At 39.1% G+C, this 26,810-nt stretch overlaps 1 protein-coding gene across 13 annotated transcripts; it reads left to right on the top strand.

The window, feature by feature from the left end:
• The first annotated feature begins 1,143 nt into the window (after positions 1 to 1,143).
• On the top strand, positions 1,144 to 25,490 carry dpf2 (double PHD fingers 2). 13 transcript variants are annotated; one of them, XM_012960505.3, is made up of 12 exons: positions 1,144 to 1,286; positions 4,951 to 5,111; positions 6,072 to 6,179; positions 7,062 to 7,222; positions 8,354 to 8,446; positions 11,989 to 12,067; positions 14,385 to 14,426; positions 16,543 to 16,689; positions 17,056 to 17,184; positions 18,192 to 18,304; positions 19,692 to 19,773; positions 19,934 to 20,475. In XM_012960505.3, the coding sequence occupies exons 1-12, from the start codon at positions 1,264 to 1,266 to the stop codon at positions 20,002 to 20,004; spliced, it is 1,209 nt and encodes a 402-aa protein (XP_012815959.1). In that variant the 5' UTR covers positions 1,144 to 1,263; the 3' UTR covers positions 20,005 to 20,475.
• The last annotated feature ends 1,320 nt before the right edge of the window (positions 25,491 to 26,810 follow it).

Raw genomic sequence — 26,810 nt, 5'->3', positions numbered from 1 at the left:
CCCAAACGTGGGGGGGTGGGCAAGGTGGCCTGCCGGGTTGCTTAGTAGACCAGTTGGCTTGGTCTGCCCCTGCATCCAGGTTATAATATACAGTATCTACTAAAGCAACTGGACTTCCTGGGTATTCTTGAAAATGTTTCCACTCATCCGAGTGGTAGGGAATTCCCTGGCCTTCTAAACGTGAATCCCATGGGTATCCATTGAGTTCTGTGTCCCAGTTTACCCTAGCCCTGTTTACCCAATTCCAAGATCAGTCTTCCTAGGTCAGTGTTGTTTACATGGGTTCAGTTGGGGAAGGTGACTCTCTTTGTTTTAGTGACACCAACAAATACCATTCCCAGAACAGAGCAGCCCCAAAATACAGCCCAGATCCCGACTGAACACTGGATTGTCTGCTTCTCCCATAAAGAACAATGGCTTCCTGTGCTTAATGAAGTGCCAGAATGTTTATGCTGCCCACTGACACTAAACAGAGCAATGGCTGTATTTTTGAGCTGTTCTGTTCGGTATTGAACATACATAACAATACTAAGCAACTCACTAATACAGTAAAGCTATATTAAAGGGGTGGTTCACCTTCAGGTTAACTTTTTGTATATTATAGAATGGCCTATTAGTAGCAACTTTTAATTGGCCTTCATTTTTAATAGTTTTTAAATAATTTAAATACCTTCTGACTCTTTCCTGCTTTCAAACAGGGGTCAAAAAACTGTTGCTATGTGAGGCTACATTGTATTGTCATTGTTACTTTTTATTACTTATCTATTTAGGTCATACTCCTGCCTCTTTCAAACCAGTCTGGTTGCTAGGTTAAACTAAACCCCAGCAACTAGATAGCTGCTAAAAAACCCAAACTGGAGAGCTGCTGAATAAAAAGCTAAAACAATCAAAAACCACAAAAACAATTGCAAACTGTCTCAGACTAGCACTCTCTACATTATTCTATTCTAAAAGTTAATTTGAATGTGATCTACCTATATATTTTTTAATTGCTTATAGTGCAACTATCATCCCATATTGTTCTGGGCTATCCGCACCAGTAGGGAGCTTGGCCATGTTGTTTGGTGCTCATGTGCATAATGAACTAATGCCTCAATAAAGCTATAAAACATGCCACCAAACACTTTTGTATCCCCACATCTGTTCAAATCACTAGCGCCTTGGCGGGCCTGCGCACAACCACTGACCGCAATGCGCATGCGTAAAGTTTGCGTCACTGCTGACGCGCAGGCGCACGGCTCGCTAGCATTATAGAGCGAGAAAATGGCGGCTGCTGTGGAAAAGATGTGAGTAATATAAGGGCGTTATGGAGGGTTGGATTTAGCGTGGGGTGGGAGATATTATAGAGAGTTGGAATTGAGGAATACGTTCCCCCGGGGTGTAAGGAAATGTAATTGGGGGTTCGGTAATATGAGAGGGAAATGATACGGTAAGGGAGCGTTCAGAGTCTCAAATGGGCACGGAAGCTTTTATGTAGGAGCGCTCAGTATGTGCCTACAGAGCTCTTATATAAAGTTTCTATATCATGTGTGCTGACTGCTCTCGGCTGAACTACGTTTCTCGGCCATCTTAAGAGGAGGTTTCCGACCGCATATCTCAGTCCCGCAGCCCCTTTGTTGTGTAGCATTAGGCTGGCCCCATTGCTGGCTCACAGCAAGGCTAAAGGGCCCTATTCATAAAAGCTGTTCTGTAAATTCCGGCCAGCTTTACTTAACTGAAACTTATTTGTAAGTGTATGTTCTTTGCTAATATTCTTTGCATTGCTGATTATGACTTTTGAAACAATGTAGCAGCAGGCTGCTGGTTAGGGGACTTGGGGTGAGGCAGAACCAGCGAACTCTTTGGAATTACATTTACTAAAAAGTTCAACACCATTGGAAAGCTAAATGAATGTATGTTGGGAAGTTGTTTGAGGGGAAACAAATCATTGGCCTGCCCCATTGCTTGGTATTTTAGCCTTTCTATTGCCCCATGTTCTGTTGCATGGGGTCCCACTTGGCCCTGTTGAAGAGAGTATATAGAGCTGGGCGGTATGACCAAAAATTTATATCACGGTATTTAAAAAAAAAAATCGGTGTCACTGTATTTGACGGTATTTTTTTTTTTCCATGCGTGATTAGGTGTTAACCCCATTTCCTAATAAATTAGAGAAAAATTACTGCAGTATTGAAAATCAGAGTCAGGCAAGCGAAGGATCGGCAACAGAAAGTCGTAAGGTAAATCAGGCAGGCTTAGTTTCCCAGGCAAGGCCGCAGACAACATCGCACAGGAGGAGGCGTTTGATAGCTTTAAATACCCCCCCACGCATGCGCAGAACCGGTGCCGTCAGCGTGTCGCGGACATGCACACTTTGACATGTGCGCAACGTCCCGTGAGACAACGGGACACGCGCACGGGTGAGTACCCTGACACCCCGGTATTGCGGTATCAGAAAAATGAATATAGTTTTAAAAAAAAAAAAAAAACACCGGTATTCGGTATTAAACGGTATATCGCCCAGCCCTAAGAGTATAGTGTTACACATTGATGGCACAACCCCATACACCAGAGCAGAGCTGGTCTGGCCCACAGCCATGTAATAGTATCACTGCACTTCCTTCCTGTGTTAAAGCAGCAAATTGTAACATGTTAAATCCTCTTTGTAACAACTGAACATCTACTGTAAACCATTATCAAACAAATGTACTTTGTGCAAGATGTACAATGTAACATTTTCAATTTGTTCCAGACAAATTGTTCTCTAACTGCTTGCCATGCAGATATTAATGTGAACACAGATAAGTTAAGCTTGCTTAGTATTAATTGTAAATAGGTGAAAGTGATACATCTCATTACGATGTTTTACTATAGTGCTATATTTAATTTAGGATTGTAAACTGGCTGCTTAAGGGTGACTTGGCCAGTATGACAAGTTTCTGCCAAATACACCCATAGTTGAGGAACCCAGGCCTAGTTGAAGGCTTCTCTGATCCATCATATGCTATTTGTAGGATGGTGCAGCAGGTTTATAGGTGTAGAGAACTCACTGTGGCTAGTTCTTTAGATAATGCTTTTATCCAGCAATAAAGTGCAATCAAAAGGGTAAGTTATATTTATCTCACAATGTAGCAATTCTTTATGGCCAGTATTCAAGCCATCATTATTACATATTTAACCTGTAGTGGTTTAGATCGTATCCGAAACCTGGTCCCTACATCAGTGTTTTTCAACCTTTTTTGGGCAAAGGCACATTTGTTTCATGAAAAAAATCACGAGGCACACCACCATTAGAAAATGTTAAAAAATTTAACTCTGTGCCTATATTGACTATATATAAAGTAATTCTCTTGAATAGGAATCAAACACAAAGAAAGTATTTTCCGGGACATTTTCTCCACAAACCCACCCCCCCACTGATTTTTTTTTTTTTTTTATACACACAAAAATTTTATATTATATATATATATATATATATATATATATATATATATATTATTAATTGTTTTCTTACATGTCAGGCTGCGGCATACAGGGGTGTCCCGGGATTGTCCTCCGGTGGGGAGTAGGGCGGCTGTGCATGGGCCTGGCCCCTGGTGGATCTGGTCTGTCGGGGCAGGGCCTGGGCAGTTGCTCCCCCCGGTCGGGTTGTGCCAGGGCAGGATAGTGCTGCCTCTCCTCTCTGGTTGCTCCGCCCTCCTGGATCCGATGCCGGAGTGACGATTTCCGGGCATCAGGGAGCCAGGAAGTGGAAGGTGTCCCAGAGGGGACCGGGGGCGGTTGAAAAACGCTGCCCTACATTACTACAGTTTTTCAACCTAATCCTGTGGGCAGGCTAGCTGGAAGGACTGTACTGATTGCATTTTGTACAGCTTAGAATTGCAAAAATGAAGACGGATGGTATCTTCCAAGCAGGTGTAATAATTCATGAAACTTCATTAATGGAGTTTGCTGTTGGGGGCCTTGGCATTTTGTTTTTCTCATTAAGCATTTCTTTTCCAGTGTAACCTGTGTCGGTAAAGAACAGATGAAATATAAACAAACCCAGTGCAGAAGCTGGGGCGCACAGAATCCTAGTTTAACTAGAATCTGCCATTGCCAGCTACTGTCACTACACAATCCTTTAGTCAGTTCTTCATCCATTACAAAAATAGCATCACCAAGACCAAAAGACATTTATTTAGAAAGCCAACATTTATGCAGCTCTGTATCAAAACCTTTTGCCAAAGACCAGTTAGCTCTACTGCAGCCCCACTGTTTTTAATGTATCTGCTACATTAAACAAAACAAGTTAGTTGGTTTGGCACAATCTTTATTTTTTATTTTTTTTTGTTATAAATTATTATTGCCTTTTTCCAGAGCTGGGGTCCCCAACCTTTTTTGCCCTTAAGCCACATTTAAATGGATAAAAAAGTTGTGGAGCAGCACAAGAATGAATAATGTACCTGAGGGTACCAAATAAGGGCTGTGATTATTTGGTAGCCCCTATGTGGACTGGCAGCCTGCAGAAGACTGTCCAGTACACCTGGTTTTTATGCAATCAAAACTTTCCTCTGGGTCAATAATTCAATAATGAGCACCTTCTTTAGGCTATTGGGAGCAACATGTTGCTTCTGAGCCATTGGTTGGGGACCACTGCTCCAGAGCATAATCTTGAGGTGGTCACTTAAGTTTCCCATCAGATCGGGGACTACATTGGCTTGTTAATCCGACGGCCCATATACATATATAATAATTTGATTGTTTGGCCACCTTCACTGTGCTCACACAGAAATGATGGGCCCACATATATATCTAGTGAATGGACAGAGCTCTTTTATTTTGATATGCGTTATCTGTTAAAAATTAATTCTGATGAAATAGTTTTCCATTGATAATTTCAGCACAACCACCACACAGGCTTCCAGTTTAAAGCGAGTGAAGCAATTTGCTCACATCCCATAACTTTACAAATATATATATTTTTTCTTCTAGCCTTGGAGAACAGTATTACAAGGATGCCATGGAGCAGTGCCACAATTATAATGCTCGCCTGTGCGCTGAGCGCAGTGTCCGAATGCCTTTCTTAGACTCTCAAACAGGGGTGGCTCAAAGCAATTGCTACATTTGGATGGAGAAGAGACATCGTGGGCCAGGTAAAATATTATGTCCTGTAAGATTGTATAGCTTCTTAACCTGTCTGTTGCTGGCCCTGCATAGCATAGTGCTGCAAGATCCCTTTTGTACATTCCCATGTGTTTAAGAATTGACAGAAGTTGCAAGCCCCTGTTAATTATGCTTGCAACAAACTCAAGCAGATGGCCTTGATTTAAAATAATAACTGTGACACTTTTCGCAGAGCTGAAACTTAAATGATGACCATGAATGTACTGAGGACCTAGAATCCTTGCAATTCACAAGAAAAGTTTTTCAAGGGTCTTAATGTGTATATGGTTTAGACTTGAAAGTGCTCAGCCCTCAAAGGTATAACAGATTATGTGCTACTGAAAATGTACTTGTGTTATCAAACCATACTAATACCACAGAAATATATGGAATATTTTGAAGTTTATTATCTATGCCCAGGTAATTTCTTACCCTTGCCAGGATTTAGCATTTTAGATTTCAGGGCATTCTTCGGAAACCTACTCCAAACGTTGCTTTTTATGCTTGGACATTAATTTAAGTATCTATTCTGCAGGCACCAGGTTTCAAACCTTCTGTCCCTTAGTTACTAAGGCCCTTAATTAAAAATTGAAGTACTGGAAGTACTGGCTGTGTCATCAGTAAGGAAAGAGCATGTTCATGAGTTGGGCACAATGTCATCTTAGTTTGTGCCCATCTTTAAGTTTAATTTTAGGGGAGGGATACAGAAAAGGAAGAAAGAAGCCTACTTTTTGTATAGAAACACAACTGCAAAAGGAAGTTTTATCCCATACATTCTGTATAAATCCTCTATCAGATGTCTTTACAGAAAAGGGTTAAAGATATGCTGATTTTGATTATTGGTAATTTACTGAGGCTTTACTAAATGATTGCGTTTTTTTTATTCCTCCCCTCCCCCCCAAAAAAGCATTACCTATGTTTTGGTAAATTATTTTATTTTGGTTTTTAAGGTTCTGCACCAGGGCAACTTTATACATATCCATCTCGACGCTGGCGCAAAAAGAGAAGGGCACATCCCCCTGAAGATCCCAGGCTCTCTTTCCCATCTCTCAAACCAGGTAAAAGGGGGCAGGCTTTTCTGAGCCCAACATCACTGAAATCAAAACACTGCACTTAAGGGCTAGTGAGTTTTTTTTTCTTTTTGTCTTGTAAATACACTTTCCATACACAAAGCAAAAAAGGCATTTGTTGAGAATAGCAACACAGGGCCAGCCTGGAATATAGTTACAGTTCATTTTGTTAGTCATAGCCTTGTTGGCTTAAAACAAAGCGAAACAGCACACTTCTTCCACACCAATATTTTCAATTATTCAGTGCAAATTTCAACAGTAATCACGTGTTACAATATTTACCAAGTCCAAGTTTAGCCTTGTTTGCTTTACATAGCTAAACCTGCAGAATATTAATTGACTGTGCTAGAGGACATAGAAAATCAGTATAGTTCTTTGGTTCTTGTCAAGTAGCAGTAGGGCCTTGTTTCATGGCTTAATGGGAATTTCATTTTATTTTCATGTTTTGATATAATCGTGATGAACATTTTGGAACAAATATTTGTATACCTAATCTTTCATGAGATATATGAAAGAGGTGTCTGTAAAACAATTGGCAGGTCAAACCTTTGTTTTTTCCCCTTACATTGAAAATGTTAGGCAATAAAAAAGGCATTATTATATTTTGCAGACTTTAGATTTGTGGTAATTTTTAGTAAGAAAACCAACAGTCTTCCGATGTGTAAGATATATTTAGAGCAAATACAATTTCTTTTTAGAATAGCAGAACATTTATTAGACTATTTTCACTTTACCTCGACAATGGATGCACTATTAAAAAATGTTGAATGTGCATGATAAACAATGTCCATTGATTTTTGGTAATTTAGAGGAATCCAATGGAAAAAAGAATATATCTTTATCAAAACTTAAGGTTATTGTGCATTTCAGACCCCGAACAGATGTTAAAGAAAGAGGGCTTAATACCACCAGATGGCAGTAGCCTTGAAGCTCTTCTGCGTTCAGACCCCATTGAGAAGAGAATTATGCCAGACCCCCGGGATGATGACAGCCTTACGGAGTTCCCTCCTCTTTCCAGAAGCGCACGGAAGGTACAGGCCTACGGCGAGCGGCAGCGCTACGTAGCAAAAGGGATAATCACGGTAAAGACAGCGAGGCAGCATGAAGCCTGGGGGAATAGACAGCAGCATTAGTCTAATGTTCGCTATATCAGTTTCTGTGAGTTGCCTGTTTGGGAGGAAAACAGCATATGAATAATTTTCATTCTGCTTGCATAAACTAGTCTTTCTTGTTTGCTGATTTTTACTTACTAAATGATCCTTTACTAATGCTCATTGCACTGCTGTAAACATATCCTATGTGAAAACCTCCCCACAAAAGGTCACAATACAACTTGCTACGAAGTAGAGCAGGAAGGAGTATTCCGTAAATAATCACCTGAAGTTTTAGACTTACAGAAAGGGTTGTAATAATAATTTTCTCTTTTAAATATATACTGTGTGACATTTTCCTGTGATATTAGATTATTGGTAATTTATTTTAGTTGCTTGCTTGTGACATAACTAGGCCAAGTAAAGTGATAGATGACTAAAATCATACTGGAAAAGTATTTGTTTGACAGAACTGTATCATGAACCTTGACAAATGGTTGCCATTTCTAATATCATAGGCTTTTAGATTCTAAGCCGCTTGGGCATTTAGTCACTGATGCATGCTTAGTAGCTGTTGGTAGCTTTATTAATCACGGTGCCTAGTTTAGAAGTTTTTGCACAAAGGGTGTAATGCTTAATCTTTACTATATTATCCTTGTAACACCTATGTCACATGGGGTATTTTGACCACCAATGCACTCTGGTGGTCAAAATGCTTAAAATTTAACAACCAGGATAAATCTAACTTCAGCATTTCTGAGCATGGTCTTCTGTAACCATCTCTGTCTGCTATAGGTGGAATGTTTAACATGTGTCGCTATGGAAAAAGTGGTGATGGCTGATTTTTGGATATCGACCCTTGCAGTTCTCCAGCAGATGCTAAGGCACTGCAGTGGTCAAAATGCCGGTGACATAGGTCAAAATGCTTAGACATGGCAAGCTGCTTCCATTTAAATGTATACAGGATATGGTATTTTTTGCAGTGTTTTTCAGGTTAGAAGAAGTAGGATAATTAACCACAATCTGTGACTTGCCTTTCTTTACATTAACTGTATCCTTTTATTCCCCTAGCGTATCTTGGAGCCTGATGATTTCTTAGATGACTTGGATGATGAGGATTATGAAGAGGACACGCCAAAAAGACGTGGAAAAGGCAAAGCCAAGGTGAAATAGAATAATATAATAATAATGTGTTTTTTTCAGACCCAGTCATTGGAGACTAGTTTTCTTCTTGCTATGAAGGCAGGATGATCATGTATTAAATGGCAATTAAGTAGCAGAGCTTCTGTATCCAGCCAAAGGTTATAAAGAAAACTTTCTCAATGTCCTTTCTGTTTTGGGCCTATAGAAATAAGGGATGTCAATTAGCACTTACCAAATTCAGGATTTGGCTCAATTTTATTTTTAGCATTATTTAATCTAAGCAAAGCCTGATGTTAAAGTAATGTCACACCACAGGGTCCCTGAGTTTAGAGGGGGAGCTGATGGTTGCGTTATAGAGGTGATCATACATGCATAACTTGGGTCTTTTATTCACCTTTATTTGCTTACAGCGCTTGATTTGACAATTAAAATCTCTGCTTTACTTGGTATAATCACTTGTGCCCTCAAACGGGGTAAAACATTCAAATTTTTACCCAGTTATCACTGATCATCTTTGAAGTTAGGCATATTAACACTCCAGCAATGAATAAAAAATATGCACACCCTCCCCTGTTTTACCCTGTGACTGTCTTTGACTATTCACATAAAATTAAAAATGGCAAATTACATTGTGTGGGCGCTTGTATAGTGGTTTATATTTGTCAAGACTATTGTTGTCCAAAATATAACTTATGTAAAAACACCCAAAACATTACTTTTTTTGTTTACAAAAAACATTGCTGCTGCTTTAACCATTGTAACTATTTTAAGGCTGAAAGATTTTATTTTGAGCATTTTTATTTATTTTTGCCGTTATACTGAACAATTAATTATACTCTTTTGGGTACTTTAGCTTGCTAAAGTGACATTGTTAAAGAATAAACGTCAAGATTTATACAACAGATTTACTATTTTATGACCCTTTGGCTACTGGAGGTACCCTTTTTTAGGCTGTAGATATATTCTACTTACATATAAAATAGTATGAAAGCTCCAGTGCATGTTAACAAATACAATTTTGCTGATGAACAGCCTCAGATAAATAATATCCAGTTAATAAGACTCCACACACCAAGCAGTGGCATCATATATACATTAAGACCATTGAGCAGATTTGGTTAAACATTCCTCCACCAACTGCATTGGAAAATCCAGTCTCTTTATTCTGTTGGCACTTGGACATAATTCTTCAGATCATTAGCCAATCGGCAGATTACTAGATGATCTACATATGTCTATAAATACACAATTCAGCTTTGCTTTTTAGTGTGCTGTAAAGATACACCAAACTGGTGTTTAAACTTTGTTATATGATGCAATCTAAGACAGAACTGCTATACATTTTTGCAGTGTGCAGTTGGTCAAGGCTGACCATAATGTCACTGTTGTAAAGTAGATGGCATTGCTGCCTTGCAGTGCTGGGGTCCTAGATTTGATTCCAGCCAGGGCACTAAAGGCAGAATTATTAGATCCTGATAAAACTGACCAGTCTGTGTGTGTGGCTGAATGTGACAGGGTTTGTAAGCTACACTCTTTAAAGTGCTGCAGAACATTTTGGTGCTATATACAGGTCCTTTTCAAAAAATTAGCATATTGTGATAAAGTTCATTATTTTCTGTAATGTACTGATAAACATTAGACTTTCATATATTTTAGATTCATTACACACAACTGAAGTAGTTCAAGCCTTTTCTTGTTTTAATATTGATGATTGTGGCATACAGCTCATGAAAACCCAAAATTCCTATCTCAAAAAATTAGCATATCATGAAAAGGTTCTCTAAACGAGCTATTAACCTAATCATCTGAATCAACAAATTAACTCTAAAAACCTGCAAAAGATTCCTGAGGCTTTTAAAAACTCCCAGCCTGGTTCATTACTCAAAACCGCAATCATGGGTAAGACTGCCGACCTGACTGCTGTCCAGAAGGCCATCATTGACACCCTCAAGCAAGAGGGTAAGACACAAAAAGAAATTTCTGAACAAATAGGCTGTTCCCAGAGTGCTGTATCAAGGCACCTCAGTGGGAAGGAAAAAGTGTGGCAGAAAACGCTGCACAACGAGAAGAGGTGACTGGGCCCTGAGGAAGATTGTGGAGAAGGACCGATTCCTGACCTTGGGGGAAGCAGTGGACTGAGTCTGGAGTAGAAACATCCAGAGCCACCATGTACAGGCGCGTGCAGGAAATGGGCTACAGGTGCTGCATTCCCCAGGTCAAGCCACTTTTGAACCAGAAACAGCGGCAGAAGCGCCTGACCTGGGCTACAGAGAAGCAGCACTGGACTGTTGCTCAGTGGTCCAAAGTATGTCATTCGGAAATCAAGGTGCCAGAGTCTGGAGGAAGACTGGGGAGAGGGAAATGCCAAAATGCCTGAAGTCCAGTGTCAAGTACCCACAGTCAGTGATGGTCTGGGGTGCCATGTCAGCTGCTGGTGTTGGTCCACTGTGTTTTATCAAGGGCAGGGTCAATGCAGCTAGCTATCAGGAGATTTTGGAGCACTTCATGCTTCCATCTGCTGAAAAGCTTTATGGAGATGAAGATTTCATTTTTCAGCATGACCTGGCACCTGCTCACAGTGCCAAAACCACTGGTAAATGGTTTACTGACCATGGTATTACTGTGCTCAATTGGCCTGCCAACTCTCCTGACCTGAACCCCATAGAGAATCTGTGGGATATTGTGAAGAGAAAGTTGAGAGACACAAGAGCCAACACTCTGGATGAGCTTAAGGCCGCTATTGAAGCATCCTGGGCCTCCATAACACCTGAGCAGTGCCACAGGCTGATTGCCTCCATGCCACGCCACATTGAAGCAGTCATTTCTGCAAAAGGATTCCCGACCAAGTATTGAATGCATAACTGAACATAATTATTTGAAGGTTGACTTTTTTTGTATTAAAAACACTTTTCTTTTATTGGGCGGATGAAATATGCTAATTTTTTGAGATAGGAATTTTGGGTTTTCATGAGCTGTATGCCACAATCATCAATATTAAAACAAGAAAAGGCTTGAACTACTTCAGTTGTGTGTAATGAATCTAAAATATATGAAAGTCTAATGTTTATCAGTACATTACAGAAAATAATGAACTTTATCACAATATGCTAATTTTTTGAAAAGGACCTGTATATCTAGGATAATAATAGTCTCAAGATATTAAACGTGTGTATGATTAACTTAAAGATCTATGAGCTCAAGTGATAATTAATTGCTTCTTTTAAAGTTCAGACTGTATTTAGAACTATTTTAATATGCTTTTTCCCCAAGCACCTCTTGCCCCTAACAAAGTTAGCCTGTCACAGGCAAATCCAGAAATGACATTGCAGGAGGTGGCAGCCGAATAATGGTGGGAACTAACTGTGGCAGAACTTAGGGGGAGACTGGGTAGGCACATTGCAACTCTGACGTGCTACTAACATTTAGTAACATTCTAGCAATTAATATAGGACTAATGAACAGGAGCATTTTCTTAGTTTGTTGTCTTAAAAAAACATGCAAATATCTCTTTATCTGAAATTATTGTAATGTCTCATTGACAAACTGTTTTTGTTTTAAAACAGGGCAAAGGTATAGGTGGTGCAAGAAAAAAGTTGGATGCAGCTGCCCTGGATGAAAGGGATAAACCATACGCTTGTGACAGTAAGTTAAATTTTTCTAGCCCATTACCTTTTCTTTATAACCATATCTATCGCCTTTATTGTCTTACTGAAAGGCTTACTTTTTAATTAACAGCCAGTTTATGTTGTGCTTTGCTAAATAATTTGCAGCAGCTATGGTTTGGTGCTAGAGATAAAGTTATATAACTTTTAGTTTTTTAGCTCTTCTGAACGTACCTCTAGCACCAAACCATAGTTATGTGTTTACTAGTATTTCTTTAGATGGCTATGCAGTGCAGTTCTGTAAATGTTTGTTTCTACCTCCTCCTCTGGTGTTATTGTTTAAAGTCATTTAAATAAAGCGGACACCTAGTCTTGTCAAGACTAAGATTTTTGCAAGCTTGGAATGTTACCTTTGTACATGTAGTAGCATCTCCGCATCCTTTAATACAGAATCCACTTATTGTCTCTTCTCCTTTACTCACCACAATTATCTCATCACTCATTTGTTTGCCTTGGAACATGGTTTTCAAATCTTAATAGCAGTTTGTTTTGTAGTCTTTGGTTGGATCCCATAACCTATGACCATCTTTTAACACAGGTTTAGCTGCAGACAGTGTCCCTTATTTTTAGTTGCTCGCTTTTTTAACTTCCACCATTGACATTTTCCCAATAAAATTAGCAACAAACATCCCTTTGACATTTCCCATCTAAAATTAGCACCAAACATCAATCTTTCTGCCTAATGTAGCTTTCTCTTTATTGCTGCTAGTTACATCAGACAGGACTACTAAAAATTAACCATTAAAATGTGTAGAAAGATTTTAGTTTTGTGCCCTGTGAGGCATTGCTAAATGATTAACATACAAAGTTGCAAAGGGTGCCCAAACATTTACGCATGTAATGTTCTAGCCTTTGTGTAATGTATGTTTTAGGTTTTGTGCTGTTAAATTCGGTGGATGGTGAGTATATTCCTGGCCCTGCTTAAGAACCATTCTTTAAATAATTATATATTTAAATTAATTTATATTTTCTTTAACTGTTGCACTGTGATGAGCCAATGAGACGACCAGTAGTTGCAGTTGGAAAGAATAAAAGCAGGAGACCATAACGTTGGCCAACCCAGCTTTAGGGTAATGGCAGACAAGGCATTTTACAAAATCACCTCGTTTGCAGGCCCCAAAACACCTTAAAAATACCCTTCTATTGAAGGGTATATTGCCATCTGCTTGGCAGCCCACTTTCATAACAGCACAAAAATGTCGAAGGGAGCATTTTCACACAATCCTATTGAACTGACAAGCAGCTGGTGATATATATTGGAAAGGTGATTTAGCAGTGGTGACAAAACACCTTGATTTCTGTTGCCCCAAAGAGGCAGTATAACCTCTGTTTTATCATTAGTTTAATGCAGGGGTCCCCAACCTTTTTTGCCTATGAGCTACATTCAAATGTAAAAAGAGTTGGAGAGCAACACAAACATAAAAAAATTTCTTGGGTGCCGAAGAAGGACTGTTATTGGTTAATTGGTATTCCCTATATGGACTGACAGTCAACAGGAGGCTCTCTTTGGCAAGCACCCAGCCAAAACTTGCCTCTAAACCACAAATTCAAAAATAAGCACCTGCTTTGAGGCCACTGGTTGCAGATCACAGGTTTAATGACACAGGCTTGCGCTGAACATATTTTTCTATTAAAGCAACAGGCAAAAACTATTGTTGTCCAAAATATAACTTCCCCCCAGCTGCCTTTGTAATAAGGAGCAGCTCATTATACAGAAGGTTTCTTTGTGGTCTGCCAATTTGTTTTATTTGTGCTCTTGTGAACAGGAAGTAGAATTTTCTATTTCACATTGTACCTCTTTATTGCAAATAATAGCCAAAGCCATAAATATTTCCTAAATAAAACAAAGGGGACTATACTGTCTATTTAAAGGAACAGTAACACAAATATTTCACATTAAAAAGATACCCTTCTAAACCCTTCTATTAGCATATACATCATACAGAAATTACAATATTATAAGTGGTTTTTGATTAAGGTTGCAAAAAGTGAATCTCTGCTTGGCCACACATGTGGTATGCAAGGATTGGATCATACTGCACCCTATGGAGACCTGTCAGGGAAGTACCATCTTGCTCTGTTAATGCAGTCCTCGTCTGACAGGTCTCTGCCATTTTACAGGTTGGTCATCCTTAAACTGTTTACATTAGTGTAATGTCTTAAGAAGCTGAATAAATGTGTTGGGTCATCCCACTGTAGCCACACACCTTTTGCTTTACTTGCTCTCTCTGCTCTTGTCTGGGTAGTCTACTTACCCCTCTCTTTTCTCTTTCTCTGTGTGTCTTTCCTTATTTCAGACAGTTACAAACTAAAGCAAACTTCGAAATTCTCCGAAAGAGGTAGTTCTACGTGCTCGCTTATACTGCTAAATTAGCATCTTGCTCACTGCCCCACCCCCTTGCACTGCAGCTTAGCATGTTTCCTTTTACCCATGCCATTTCCCACAGTGGGTTCTGTAAGCCTGTGCTCATCTGCCATCACACAGCTGTATTGTTTTTTTTCTCTCTCTTGGCACATTGGCTTCTCATCAGGCAGATAATTTAGAATAATATAGAATATAAATGTAACCGTATAATGCTGATTAGTAATTCAGATTCTCATTATATGGCAGCTCTGGGACCAGTGCAGTTTGCATCAGAATTTTATAATTAGACCTGTAGCATCAGTTTGACAGGCCAGCCTCATTTTCAGTTTGATCATTTGCGACAACCCCTAAGCTTAGCTTTTCAGTAGCTGCCAAGAAAACACTGATCGTGTGCACTGTCCAGGACAGTTCTAACAGAATCCAAGATGGGAAGCTCCTGTGGCAACTGTAAAGACCTATATACTACTATACTACTATATACTACTGTAGAGATACTAAAACTTGAAGCTAGTACAGTCAGTTTAGTAAAAAAAAAAAAAAAGTATAAAATAGCCATATTCATCTTTAGGGTTTAGTTCTCCTTTAAGGGTGTTGGGAATGGAGGTTATGTTCCATGAAGATGCTCCTCTAAAGCTGGCCATAAACATACTGATAAGCTTTTCATCCTATCTTCAGTTCAAATATGTTTGTCAAATACTTCTGGCTGATATCCTTTATCAGTTTTTATAGGTTGGTTTGTCAAAGGGAAGGTAAAGCCATAGCCAGTGGCATAACTAGAGATATATGGGTTTTGCTGGATTTAATCTCAGGACCCCCACCCACCCCCAACTGGCCACGGCTCCTACTGTTTTTGATTTCTGTCATTTGAGATGGTAGAAAGGTGGATGCACTTTTTATGGATACAATACAATATCCGTCCTTTGGCCCACAGGCTCAGTGGTCATTACCAGCAAATATTAGTATATGGCCACCTTAAGAATTCCGTATAATTTCTGTTCTAAAGGGACTTAAGGCATCATTAAAATAGGTAGCAGAAACAAACCTATCAAGAAATGGACCCATAGGGTCACACAAACATATATTTCAGGGTACTGTTTCATCCATATATGTAAATCGGGGTCTTACTCCGGATCTGGGACAACCTTTTACCTTAAATTGGTAAGGTATGTGCCCAGGTCAGGATGTTGTGCAACAAGCAGGCTCAAAGTTCTGGGGCAATGTAACATGCCTGACTGATTAGTCTCTGTCTGTCTGTGTGCTCTTCCTTACTCCTTGTGTAACACATGTTTCTGTTGCCAGATCAGAAGTGCAGAGGTATTTATCTGCTTCGTAATTCAATAACATTGTTTGCTTTTTTTCTCACTTTAAAAGCAGGCTACCCCAAAGCAGAAGTTTAAGGTTTTTATAGTTATGCTGGTAAAAGTCTGGCCTGGAGGCAAACTGCTTCTAAATATTCAGCCACAGGAATTTAAAATACCTAAACCAAAAGCTGTAGCATGAAGACTGAAGTCCAGGGAGGTTTACTTGGAGGTGCACTTTTAGATTTTGAATACCAACCACACAGACATTCCAGTGCCATCCTAGCTGGCATCTTTAAAATATCATCTCAAAAACTGAAAATCATTTTTGATCTTTGATCTGCCTGTTGGACCTGTACCTCCAATAAAAGAATAACTTTATTTTTTTTTTTACATCTGGCAGTATTGTGTTGGTACTCCTGTGTGGTACATGATGTTTTCTACTTTCACCTTATAAAGCATATTGAGTTATGTAGGTGTCTTTTAGCTTATGGCACAAAAAAGTGGTTGATATTGCAAAATTATTGCTGAATTACTAAATACATTCTAAGTTCTTTGTGAAAACATGACCTTTTTTTACTGTAACAGTAACATCTGTCCCCAATGTAAAACACCTGCAAACTATCCTTTCCTGCCACCCAGTTTCCCTTGTGGCTTTGCTTTGTTATACATCCTCCTGTTTTGGTGGGGTAGTGATTTTTCACCTGACTCTTTTTAATGTTTATCATTGCACTAATGCTTTATTACTTCTTTCTACTCTTCATTTTCTGCTGTCCTGCTTTTTCCCCCCAGTCTGTGGAAAACGCTATAAAAACAGGCCTGGTTTGAGCTATCATTATGCCCACTCACACCTTGTGGATGAAGAAGGTGCCGGGGCAGAAGATAAGGAGGATTCTCAGCCTCCCACTCCTATCATGCAGAGACCAGAGGAACAAAAATGTAAGTTTAGGCATCTACACAGAATGCAGAGGAAATGTTTGGGCAACTTCAGAAAACGAAGCACCATGTATGCTTTCCAACCGGCAATTCACTTTACTGTTAGTGGGAAAGCATTTTGGGGAGATTAGTCGCCCATGGTAGCGTAGATTAGGGCACCATTGTTTTAGGTGTTGCTTTCAAAAGCGATTACAAATTCATTAATTACAAATAATTCAATAGCAATTACAAATACATTTCATATCATTAAAAGTATATATCAAAAATTGCTTAGGATTGCATTACTTAGGTTATTCAAAATAGTTTTTTTAAGTTTGTTCCTTCTTGTTCTCCTTTTTCAACATATTTGATGCTTTTATCTTTTCCCAGCCAAAAAGGGCCCAGATGGTCTTGCACTGCCAAACAATTATTGTGACTTCTGCCTTGGAGACTCTAAGATTAACAAGAAAACAAACCAGGCTGAGGAGCTTGTGTCCTGCTCAGACTGCGGCCGCTCTGGTATGTTAAAAGAAGACTCTAGTATTTGATGAAGACTTAATACTACATGATGCATCTGATTTTATTTTTAACTGGAAAGCTTTTGCATTTAAAAGTTGAAGGCCCAAATGGGCTGTCCTAACACTCATAGGAATTCCGAACTATAATGTTTTTCAGGAATTCTCAATTTAAATATTCTAAAATGGGATATTGTGATGCATATATATGTTTAGAAGCTATATAAATGTGCATTCTGCTAATAATTTAGAGCAGTTCTTGGCTAACTGCGGGCCTCATCCACTTAGAGGGGCATGGGGGATCGGGGAAGTTGGGCAATTTCTGAGTAGCAAGCCAATTAGGGTGAGAGCTTTTTTTTGCACTTTAGATACTCCTGAAATCCCCATTGAAGGGTTAAGTGAGGAGTGAAGACTTACTTGCAGCCCTAGATATTCTTAAAACTGAAAAACGGGTTCATTTGAAACCTTGCTATAAGCTAAGTGGGTTGTGGACCTCAAAATGAATGTTGGGGATGAACTTTTAAACCACTTTGCCGGCCAGTTAACAGTGGTAGCAAAAAGCCAAATTTACAATTTTTTATTTTTCTTCTAGTGCAGAGAGTGCAATAGCACTTTTCTGCACTAGTGATGTGGCACCACCTTTACCTTCTCCGACACTAAAGATTAAGCGCTGTGCGGGGGGACAGGATTGGGGCACCATCATTTGTTTTGCTTTTTTTTTTTTTTTTTTTTTTTTTGTACATCCATAGAACAAATGTATACAGCAACATTGTACAGCAAATTAACTCCCTTCAACATTTGGCAGCTTGCCTTCTAAAGTTCCCCTATGATTTGAGTTATTGATCCTCAGGTCAGAAATATCAGATTAGCTTGCTGAGATTTACAGCCGGTTGCTATGCACATGTTGCAGAGGTCAGCAGAAATATGGTATTTTTTAGTTTTTGGATGAACGCAGATATTGGATACATATGTATGCAAAATATTCACTTACATACTATGTTGTGGACACAGGGCACCCTTCCTGTTTGCAGTTCACACCCGTAATGATGGCGGCAGTTAAGACTTATCGCTGGCAGTGCATAGAGTGCAAATGTTGTAATATCTGCGGAACCTCTGAGAATGACGTGAGTAATTACTTGCTGCTAATTGTTTATGAACTTCCCTGTATTAAGCTCCTGTTTATATCTTTCATTTTGCATAACTTGCATTTGGGATAACCTTATGCCTTGTTTTAAATCTTTAATTACCAAGTACTATATATGCATTTTACCTTGTTTACATTAGAGGATTGTTAGTTCCATTGCATATCCGCCTGTTGCAGATGACATTATAAGCCTTGCTCTTCAGCAAAAACTGGCATGCAGCCAGTGCCAAAAATTGCAATGGCCTGTACTTTGTTGTGGGAATATTCCTTACTATTCCCTGTCAGCACAGAATTGGGTTCACTCATGTCCCAGGTCCACTAATGGTCAGATTAATGCTATGCTTAATTGGCCATGTTGCTATTTCATATGCACATTTAAAGGGACGTTATCATTAATATTTACAGATCCCAGATTTTGGAGTTTCTTTGTTAGGGTTGACATTTTGAGCTTTTTTATTGCTTCTTCAAAAAAAAAAAAAAAAAATTAACAAAACTCAATAAAGCCAAGTCATAACTGAACATATAATGGCAGAAAAACAAAAAGGTTAGTGGCAAGAAGTAGGGGTTGGGACTCTATAGTAAAACATATATGGTCAGTTAAAGTTATAATGGCATACCAGTAATGAACAAACTGTTAACATACTGTTAATTTTACACATTATTTAATTAAAAAGCAGTCTCTTTTTACAATAACGTACAGCAAGCGATAGAGTATAAAATTGGAAATACCTGCTCAAAAAATATTTTACTACAGAAAGCTTTAGCAGTAAATACATTAAATATTACATTTGTTTGCAGAGAGCTGGAGAAAAAAATATTGGGGATTTTATGCCTGATCAAGAGATTGTAAAGTAATGTTTAAAAACAGAAATAAACTGAATTATGCACATTTTTGAGAAACTGCCTCTGCAATAAAGAACAGTAGGCATGCTGTTGATTGCATGGGGCATCTTTTTTTAAGAATTATGTCATAGATTATTGGTTTCAGGCCAAGCCTTAGCCTTTGGGGACATAGTAAATCAGACTTAAGGTTTCAGGCTATGTTTCTGATTTCTGACTTTCAGCTGTGCTTTCTTCCCTGTACAGAGGGTTTGTCCCACACACACAGTGGCAGTGGGTTAACAATTTGAAGCAAGGCGGGTGGTAGTAGATTGGAGACATAACCTTAGCTACATCACACACTTTGTTTATCTCTGTATTAAATGTTTTCAAAATGATACTGTCCCTTTAAATGTACCTGTACATTCTGGGCAGCTTAATCTGCACCATTTGTAAAAAAGGTTAGTTTGGATTTGGGGGTTCTTAGGTGCTCCAAGCCCTGTTTCTCCTCTTATCCTAGAAGTGTTCTGAGCTCCCTGTTTCCGTAGGATCAGTTGCTGTTCTGTGACGACTGTGACCGTGGTTATCATATGTACTGCCTTTCGCCGCCTATGGCTGAACCACCTGAAGGTAAAGAATACCATGTGCCTTCTGCTTAGTGTTGTCCACCTTAAGCACTTCCCTGTTGTGTGTGTTCTTATTTGCTTGTATTCCACTGTCATCTTTGTTTTTATTTTCTACATTGCATCTCCCGTTTACATAAGCGTTCTTGCTTTTATTTTACTTTTAGGAAGTTGGAGTTGTCACCTCTGTCTGGATCTTCTAAAGGACAAAGCATCAATTTACCAGAACCAGTCCTGACAGGTGCCGTTAAAGGCAAACAGGCTGAGGGAAAGAGGAGGACAGTCTCGGCCCCTCGGTCCCAGGTTCTGAGAAGGATGTAATGGCGCAGTCCCATGCTTACCTCTCCAGAGATGAAGTGTGTGTATTGGTTTGTATGTGTGCCTATGAGCATGCACAAATATTTATGCACACTTTAGTTCTGTTCTCCTTTTATTTTTTAATACCTACAGTAGCCTTGTATCATAGAGGAAGATTGTCACAAACTAGTAATGTAGTCACCACTGTGCAAAGTATGGTGGATTGAACATTGTTTTGTGGCTGAGTGCTGTTTGATTCCTTGTGTAGACTCAACATGGTGCCAAACAGGTACCATCATCTTTCTGGAGTAGGCAGAGATGATATTTCTCCTGCTGTTATCTGCAGTAGTAATACTGATTCAGCCAGTGCTCCCTAATAATTTGTCCCCACACACTTCCAATATTCCTTCATCATTCCCTCTAGGGCAGGGATTGGCAGCTTTGTGTTACTTACTGTAAGCTGTAAGTCTGCCCTAGCTGACATTCAGCAGCCTGTCTATCCCTGCACTAGTTGGCCAGAATAACTAGAGATTAACACACTGTCAGTTTTCCAGTGTTTCTATATTTTAATAACTTGCTGTAAAAACAGTGGCTTTAGAGAAATATAAAAGTGTACTTTATCTTAGTTAGAACTCTCCTGATTGGCAGTGTAACGATATGTTGCTTTGCTACTGCAGAGGCTTTGGTAGGGCACTTTGCTATTTTGTGGTTATTAGCATTATGTCTTTAAGAGAACGTAAAGGTGTTTCATGCTGTAGAAAAGATACTTCAGTCTCTGGACCTAACACTGCTGCTATTTTATGAGACTGAGGTGGCATTGTATAATAAAGACAACTGCTCTTTGAAATCAGCCTAATCCTGCTTGTCAAATACACTGCCAAAAGCAATGTCATTGGAGGTGACATCTTGACACCAGAGACATGCGAACACCTGATTGAGAGTGCATGCATAAAGGCCAGACAGTCCTGCACCAGAGAACAGATATAGCAGGTTTATTTTTATTAACATATAGCCCTGTTAAACATCTTTAAACCCACAAAATGATTATGTTTCAGGGACAAGGTTTAGATCTTAATCAAAGTAACTTGTGTTTATTAAGAAATAACTGTGGTGCCCCATAGTCCTATATTTTGTTTCCCCTTGGCCCCCAGTTAGAAATCTCAAAATGAAAATTTAATCATAGCAGATTTATCCATATTACTTAATATGGGAAGGAAGTGGGCCTCAGAGAATGCGCTCAAAATCTCTGGATTTAAGGCATTGCTCAGGAACTTATTTGTAGAAGTCAGGAATATGAGCAAATCTATTTTAAATCTTTTAATACTTAACAAAACATGTTATGCTTGCTTAGAACAGGGAGCACTCTACAATTTCAAAATGTAACTGTTTAGATGCCTGTGGGGACATGGACCCCTAAGATCCCAATCTCAAAAGGACCCTTCCGTTCTGGGCATTGTGGATTCATAACGGTTTCAAAAATCCATGATATAACTCCTACCTCCTGACACTGTTGGCCAAAAGCCTCCAGGATACAGTTGTTTGTGCCAAGAGGCATGAAATAGTTGAAGATGCAATCCAATGCAACCAAAAATGTAAATGTAAACAATGCCTTAAGGTAAAATGAACACCTAACCATTACTGGACTGTTACATATCGTACCCCTAGAACAGCATCTGTAAAAACTGACTCTCTTGCTTGTCAATTCCTGATGCCTTAGGCAAACTATTCAAACTATTGCTTCACCACAGAGAATTTTTACAGATACTATATGGGCGTATAGGATAAATATGTTTACCTCGTTATTTTTTAGTTGTCCTTGGATCAGAGCATGCTTAGCACTGAGTGCTCTTGTATATAAAATGAATAGTGTATCTATGTGTCTGATTACCACAAAGTACCTTTCCTTGCCAGAGTGTTAGAGACTATTTTATTAACATGCTGTTAAATTCACCACTTCTCTCGCTTTACCTCACTTATTGGGCTACCCGCCCATGACTTGCGGGCAAATGATGGTTCTGTGATGTTATGCACAGCTCCTTCGGACAGTGATAAGGCGGCAATGTCACCAGCACTTAACCAATGATAGAATCTTAGGCAGAAAGCAGAGTCATGCCCAGTAGGCATATTGGGCTCTTAGTATAAAATGAGTCTGTAAATCTATTCCATATAAAGCATATGCTGGTATTGACATTATCTAAGCCTCCGTATCCCTACAGTCTAATATGTGCCTATTTTACACAGTACAGGTACAACCATTCTGTAAAGAAAAATCATTTTCTATGAGCTAATGGTTTTAAATGTTAGAAATAAAGGGGTTTACTTAAAGCAGAATTTTTTTTTATCAGTCTTATTTTCTTGCAATACACCAGGAAGTTTGTAGCAACAATCAACACCTTGTGTTCCATACCCCTTAGGCTAATGGCACAATAATGCATTTTGCCCTCCAGTGGAGAACAAGCCAGTTCAGCCAATGTCTGGCCCATTCATGCAGTAAGTGCCACGAACGGCATCCGCCTTTCATTGTATAATAAGCCAAAAATTTGATCAGAAAGTGCTTGTGTTTTTTGGCTGAAATCCACCGTATGTGTGCAGTTACAGAAGGATGCCATTCATGTCAGATACTGCAAACGCACCAGCAATGGCCCATATGAGTTTTTTCTGCTTATGGAGAAAATGCATTGTGTGCCATTAGTATACCATATTATAGAATTCAAACACAGCGGTTCTAACCAGCAAAAGACTCAAGATGCAGCACCACAGTTCAGTGAAATCTGGTGCAAAAAATATTGTTACACCAGCCTTGTTAAGTGATTGTGTAATTTCTTCCCTTACGCTGCTGTAAGTAAACTTGAACCCTAGAGGGCGCTAGTTCCTTAATTATGTGCTCTGAACCCGCGTTTGCTCTGGAAGACTAAAGCTGGCCATACACGTGTAGATTTTTTGAAGATGTTTTCATTATAGTACAACCAAGCTTATCTTAAAAGTGCGACTTGTCTGTCAATGAAAACGACCATTTCAAGCAATATTGTCTAGTTGAAGCTAGGAAATCTACCTGCTTGGTCCTGCAAACAATTGGACCGTGGATTCATTTCATTGATCATGACTAACATTTTTAAACCTGCCAATGAAAAATTGATAGACGTACGATCGCCGGTGCCCCCTAACCGTATGATAATTTGACGGATTTGTTGGATCGCACTGAAATTGGTCGATAAGGAGATAAAAATAGTTACGTGTATGGCCAGTTTTAAGAAATAATTAAAAAGAAAAAAAAATGTTACGCCTATGCAAATATCTGTCCTTTGACTATGGAACCTCTCCCCCCCCCCCCCCCCCAGCAAAACAAAAGGAGAAGACAAATACAAAATAGATTGAATTAAAAAGGGGGGACTACTTATTTAACATCTGTAACCTTTATAGCAGTTCTCCCTGTCTTGCTTTGGCCTGGCTATAAATCCAAACCTTTGACAGGTTAAAATGTATAAGTGTTTTTTATTTGATCTGGTGTGTTTGGTTGTACACACTTAAACCAATAGTAATTAGAATTTTAATTTCCTGTCAGCGGTAAGGTCATTTGATTTTTTTAGTTTTATAATATAGTAAACCCCATGCACAGTCAATCGATACAGAAAATTTTAGATTTAAAGGTACGGATATTTTCTTTATCAGAGAGGCTTATTTTTAACTCTAGTTGTAAAGCAATGATGGCTTACAGAGCTTTCCACTGTTTCTGACCTCCAACACTGATATTGCCTTTATGCATCTTTCGGGCTAGTTATATTTATTGTCGGTAGAATGTATACTTTAATGTCAGATGGATGCTGACCATATACTCCTCTTATACTGCATTGGCATGCTGTGTGTAGATTAACCAGAAGAGGTGGTTTTATCCGTGCTGTCAGGGATCCTGCCAGGCCTTTAAATGTAACATATCTATTACAAGCTGCAAGAATATGAAAGTATTTTGTACCGTTCAACAAAGTGATATATATATATATATATATACCTTCTTAACAAATACATCAGAGTATGTGAAATTGTGTTCATAGGAATAGTACATTTGCTTCATCATGGTTCAGAAGAGCATCAAGCTGCACCTGGAGCGCTATTGTATGGCAGGTTTATAGCTGGTCTAGAAGTAAGCAACTGTTAAAGCATATGGATTCAAGTATCCTAAGTACTGTAATGGCATGACTTCCAGCTTGTAAATATTACCAAATATATGTAAAGCGCCAACATGTTTAGTTATGCTGTGTATTAAGATGTATTGAATGTTACTGCATATGGGTTGTCCTTTATCCTGTAATAAAGGGCTTGTGAACTATTTGTGGGAGGAATAAACACCTTGGCACCCTTATCTAGTATGTGTTGGAATTAGTAATAACCGTTTGGGGCTCATGTATACTTACAGCAACTGATTCCCTATCTAAAGAAGTAGTGCTTAGCTTTATCCTTCCTGTAGAGACATTTATTCTATACATTCTATACACAGGCTAATTCAGATATTCGCACATGTTCCATACCTTAACTAAAGCAGTGTGGCAGATCCAACTTGTGCACTTGGCATCCTATTTAGGGGGAAAAGCTGACTCCTACCCATCCATAGGGCATATACAGTCATTCTATAGCAAATCCACCCTCCCCAAAAATACTGTTACATATTGTTATTGCTGAAGCCCCAGACAAGTTGTTAAATAAACCTTTGAAATAAGTGAAAGTGAAATTGAGGAGTGCTGTTCTAAGCAATTATGCAATTTATATTATTCTTTTCTATTCATTTCAAGATATTGAGAGAGATAGGTACTGTTTATATGAATGTATTTTGTTGCAGCATCGGCACTGCTGGTCAGTTTCCCACTTTAATGTTATTGAGGGAGGGCCGGTCTGATGTTCTTCTGGTTAGAAAGATGTAAAATAAAGTTGTGAGCTTTTCCTAACCCGAAGGGCATCAAACCTGCTTGTTTCTTTATCCTGACGCCTTCCTTGACTACTTCATGGTTGGAATAAAAAAAAATGTGAATTACAAAAGTGCTTAGAAAAAAGTCTCTAAGTTTACATCTACTTATTTAAAAGGTTTACTGTAACAGCAGGTACAGCAGTCCTATTATAGTGACTACTTGGTTAATGTTGGTTGATTATCAATATTCTGCCCTAGTATTCTGCTTGGTGTTTTGTGCAAGGGACCAACAGCATCCGAAGCGCTTGATGTCTCAGTGGGGCAAAAAGGCCAAACCTCCTTTCAATATACTGTCTTGTATGGGCACACATGCTTTAGTTCCTTAGCCACACATGTATATGGTGATATAAAAGATACAGAATGAGAATATTTATCATGGGAACTGCAGGGTAGCTTGGCTCCTTTTTTTTATTCTGAGTACTGTAATAAAACACTATTAAACAATAAAGGATTTTTCACATCATCTCGAAGCCTAGGCTTTTGCCGTTTTGTCATCTTTTTCTTCTGTTCCTCCATGAAGTGATATGGTGTTTTCTCAGTAATATACTTGAATTCCAGAACATATTTGAAAGTCCTTGATTTTATTATCTATCAATGCGCACTCAAGATCAGGTACATAGCAGTCATTTACAGGGAAGCAGGGCTTCCAAACAGAGAGAACACACACATTTTTAGCAAGGCCTTGTGACTATGAGACCCAGCATAGATATTTCTTGCTCTGTGTTCTGTCCTTTCAGTATTCCGTAGCTGTGGGCTGGACTAACATTTTGTGATCCTCTGAAACACAGAACCTTATTGCACTGGCCAAAAATGGAACCCAACCTCTTCATCTCTGTCAGCTGGTTTATCCAGTTTGCAGGAACATAATGGATGGACAACCATATTTACTGCCCACTTATCTTTTTATTGTCATCGGTAAGCCATTTGTTTGTTGCTAAAGTGGTTTCTCCATCTTTTAGGTGAGGGTGTTCATACATGGCAGTATTCTTTTAAGAGGGAGACTTGTGAAAAGTGCCTTGTGTTCATGTTGAAATAACAGGCATATTTAATAAGTCTTCCTCTTCCAGAGGGAGTGGGCACCCTGCAAATGTTGGGGCCATGCATTTAGTGTAATATAAGGTTATCGGGGCAGCTGAGAAACTGGCTACCCTTACCGTGATTAAATGTTTACTTTAAGTAAATGTGAAATTGATGAGCCTGCCATTCTAAGCATTCCAAGATATCAAGGGATATAGTGTACAGCTTGTATGAATTGTTACAACAGCGCCACCTGCTGGTCAGCTACTGACAATGAAGTAGAAGAAGTTCTCAGGAAAATGAAAAAAGGCTGATCTGATGTTCTTCTGTTTAGCAAATCATTAATAATGTCAGATAACTTCTTTCCTTTTTTTTAACAAAAAACATCAGACCAGCTCTTTCTCTCTCTTGTCAACTGACCAGCAGGTAGCCCTGTTAAAATTCATATTAACTGTACCTTTTAGTTAGGTGCGGGCCGGCACAATACCCGTAGGGCAGGTGGGTTTGGTCCAACCTCAGCGCATGACTTGCAGGTTGTGGGCTGGTTCGGGTTGAGCTCTTCCCACAGTGCCCTCTTTCAGTAGTGGTGTCTAGGGGAGGTGGCATGCAGAGGATGGGTAAATTGGAATTTTGTGGGACAGAGGCATATGCAAATGGTCTTTGGGATTCTGTATGGCAGGGATCCCCAACCTTTCTTACTCGTGAGCCACAGTCAAATGTAAAAGTTCATGGATGTGCCAAATAATGGCTGTGATTGGCTATTAGGCAGCCTC

This window comes from Xenopus tropicalis, chromosome 4 (assembly GCF_000004195.4).
Source record: "Xenopus tropicalis strain Nigerian chromosome 4, UCB_Xtro_10.0, whole genome shotgun sequence".
In the NCBI taxonomy this organism is placed as follows: Eukaryota; Metazoa; Chordata; class Amphibia; order Anura; family Pipidae; genus Xenopus; species Xenopus tropicalis.
This window is presented reverse-complemented; position numbering and strand designations above follow the sequence as displayed.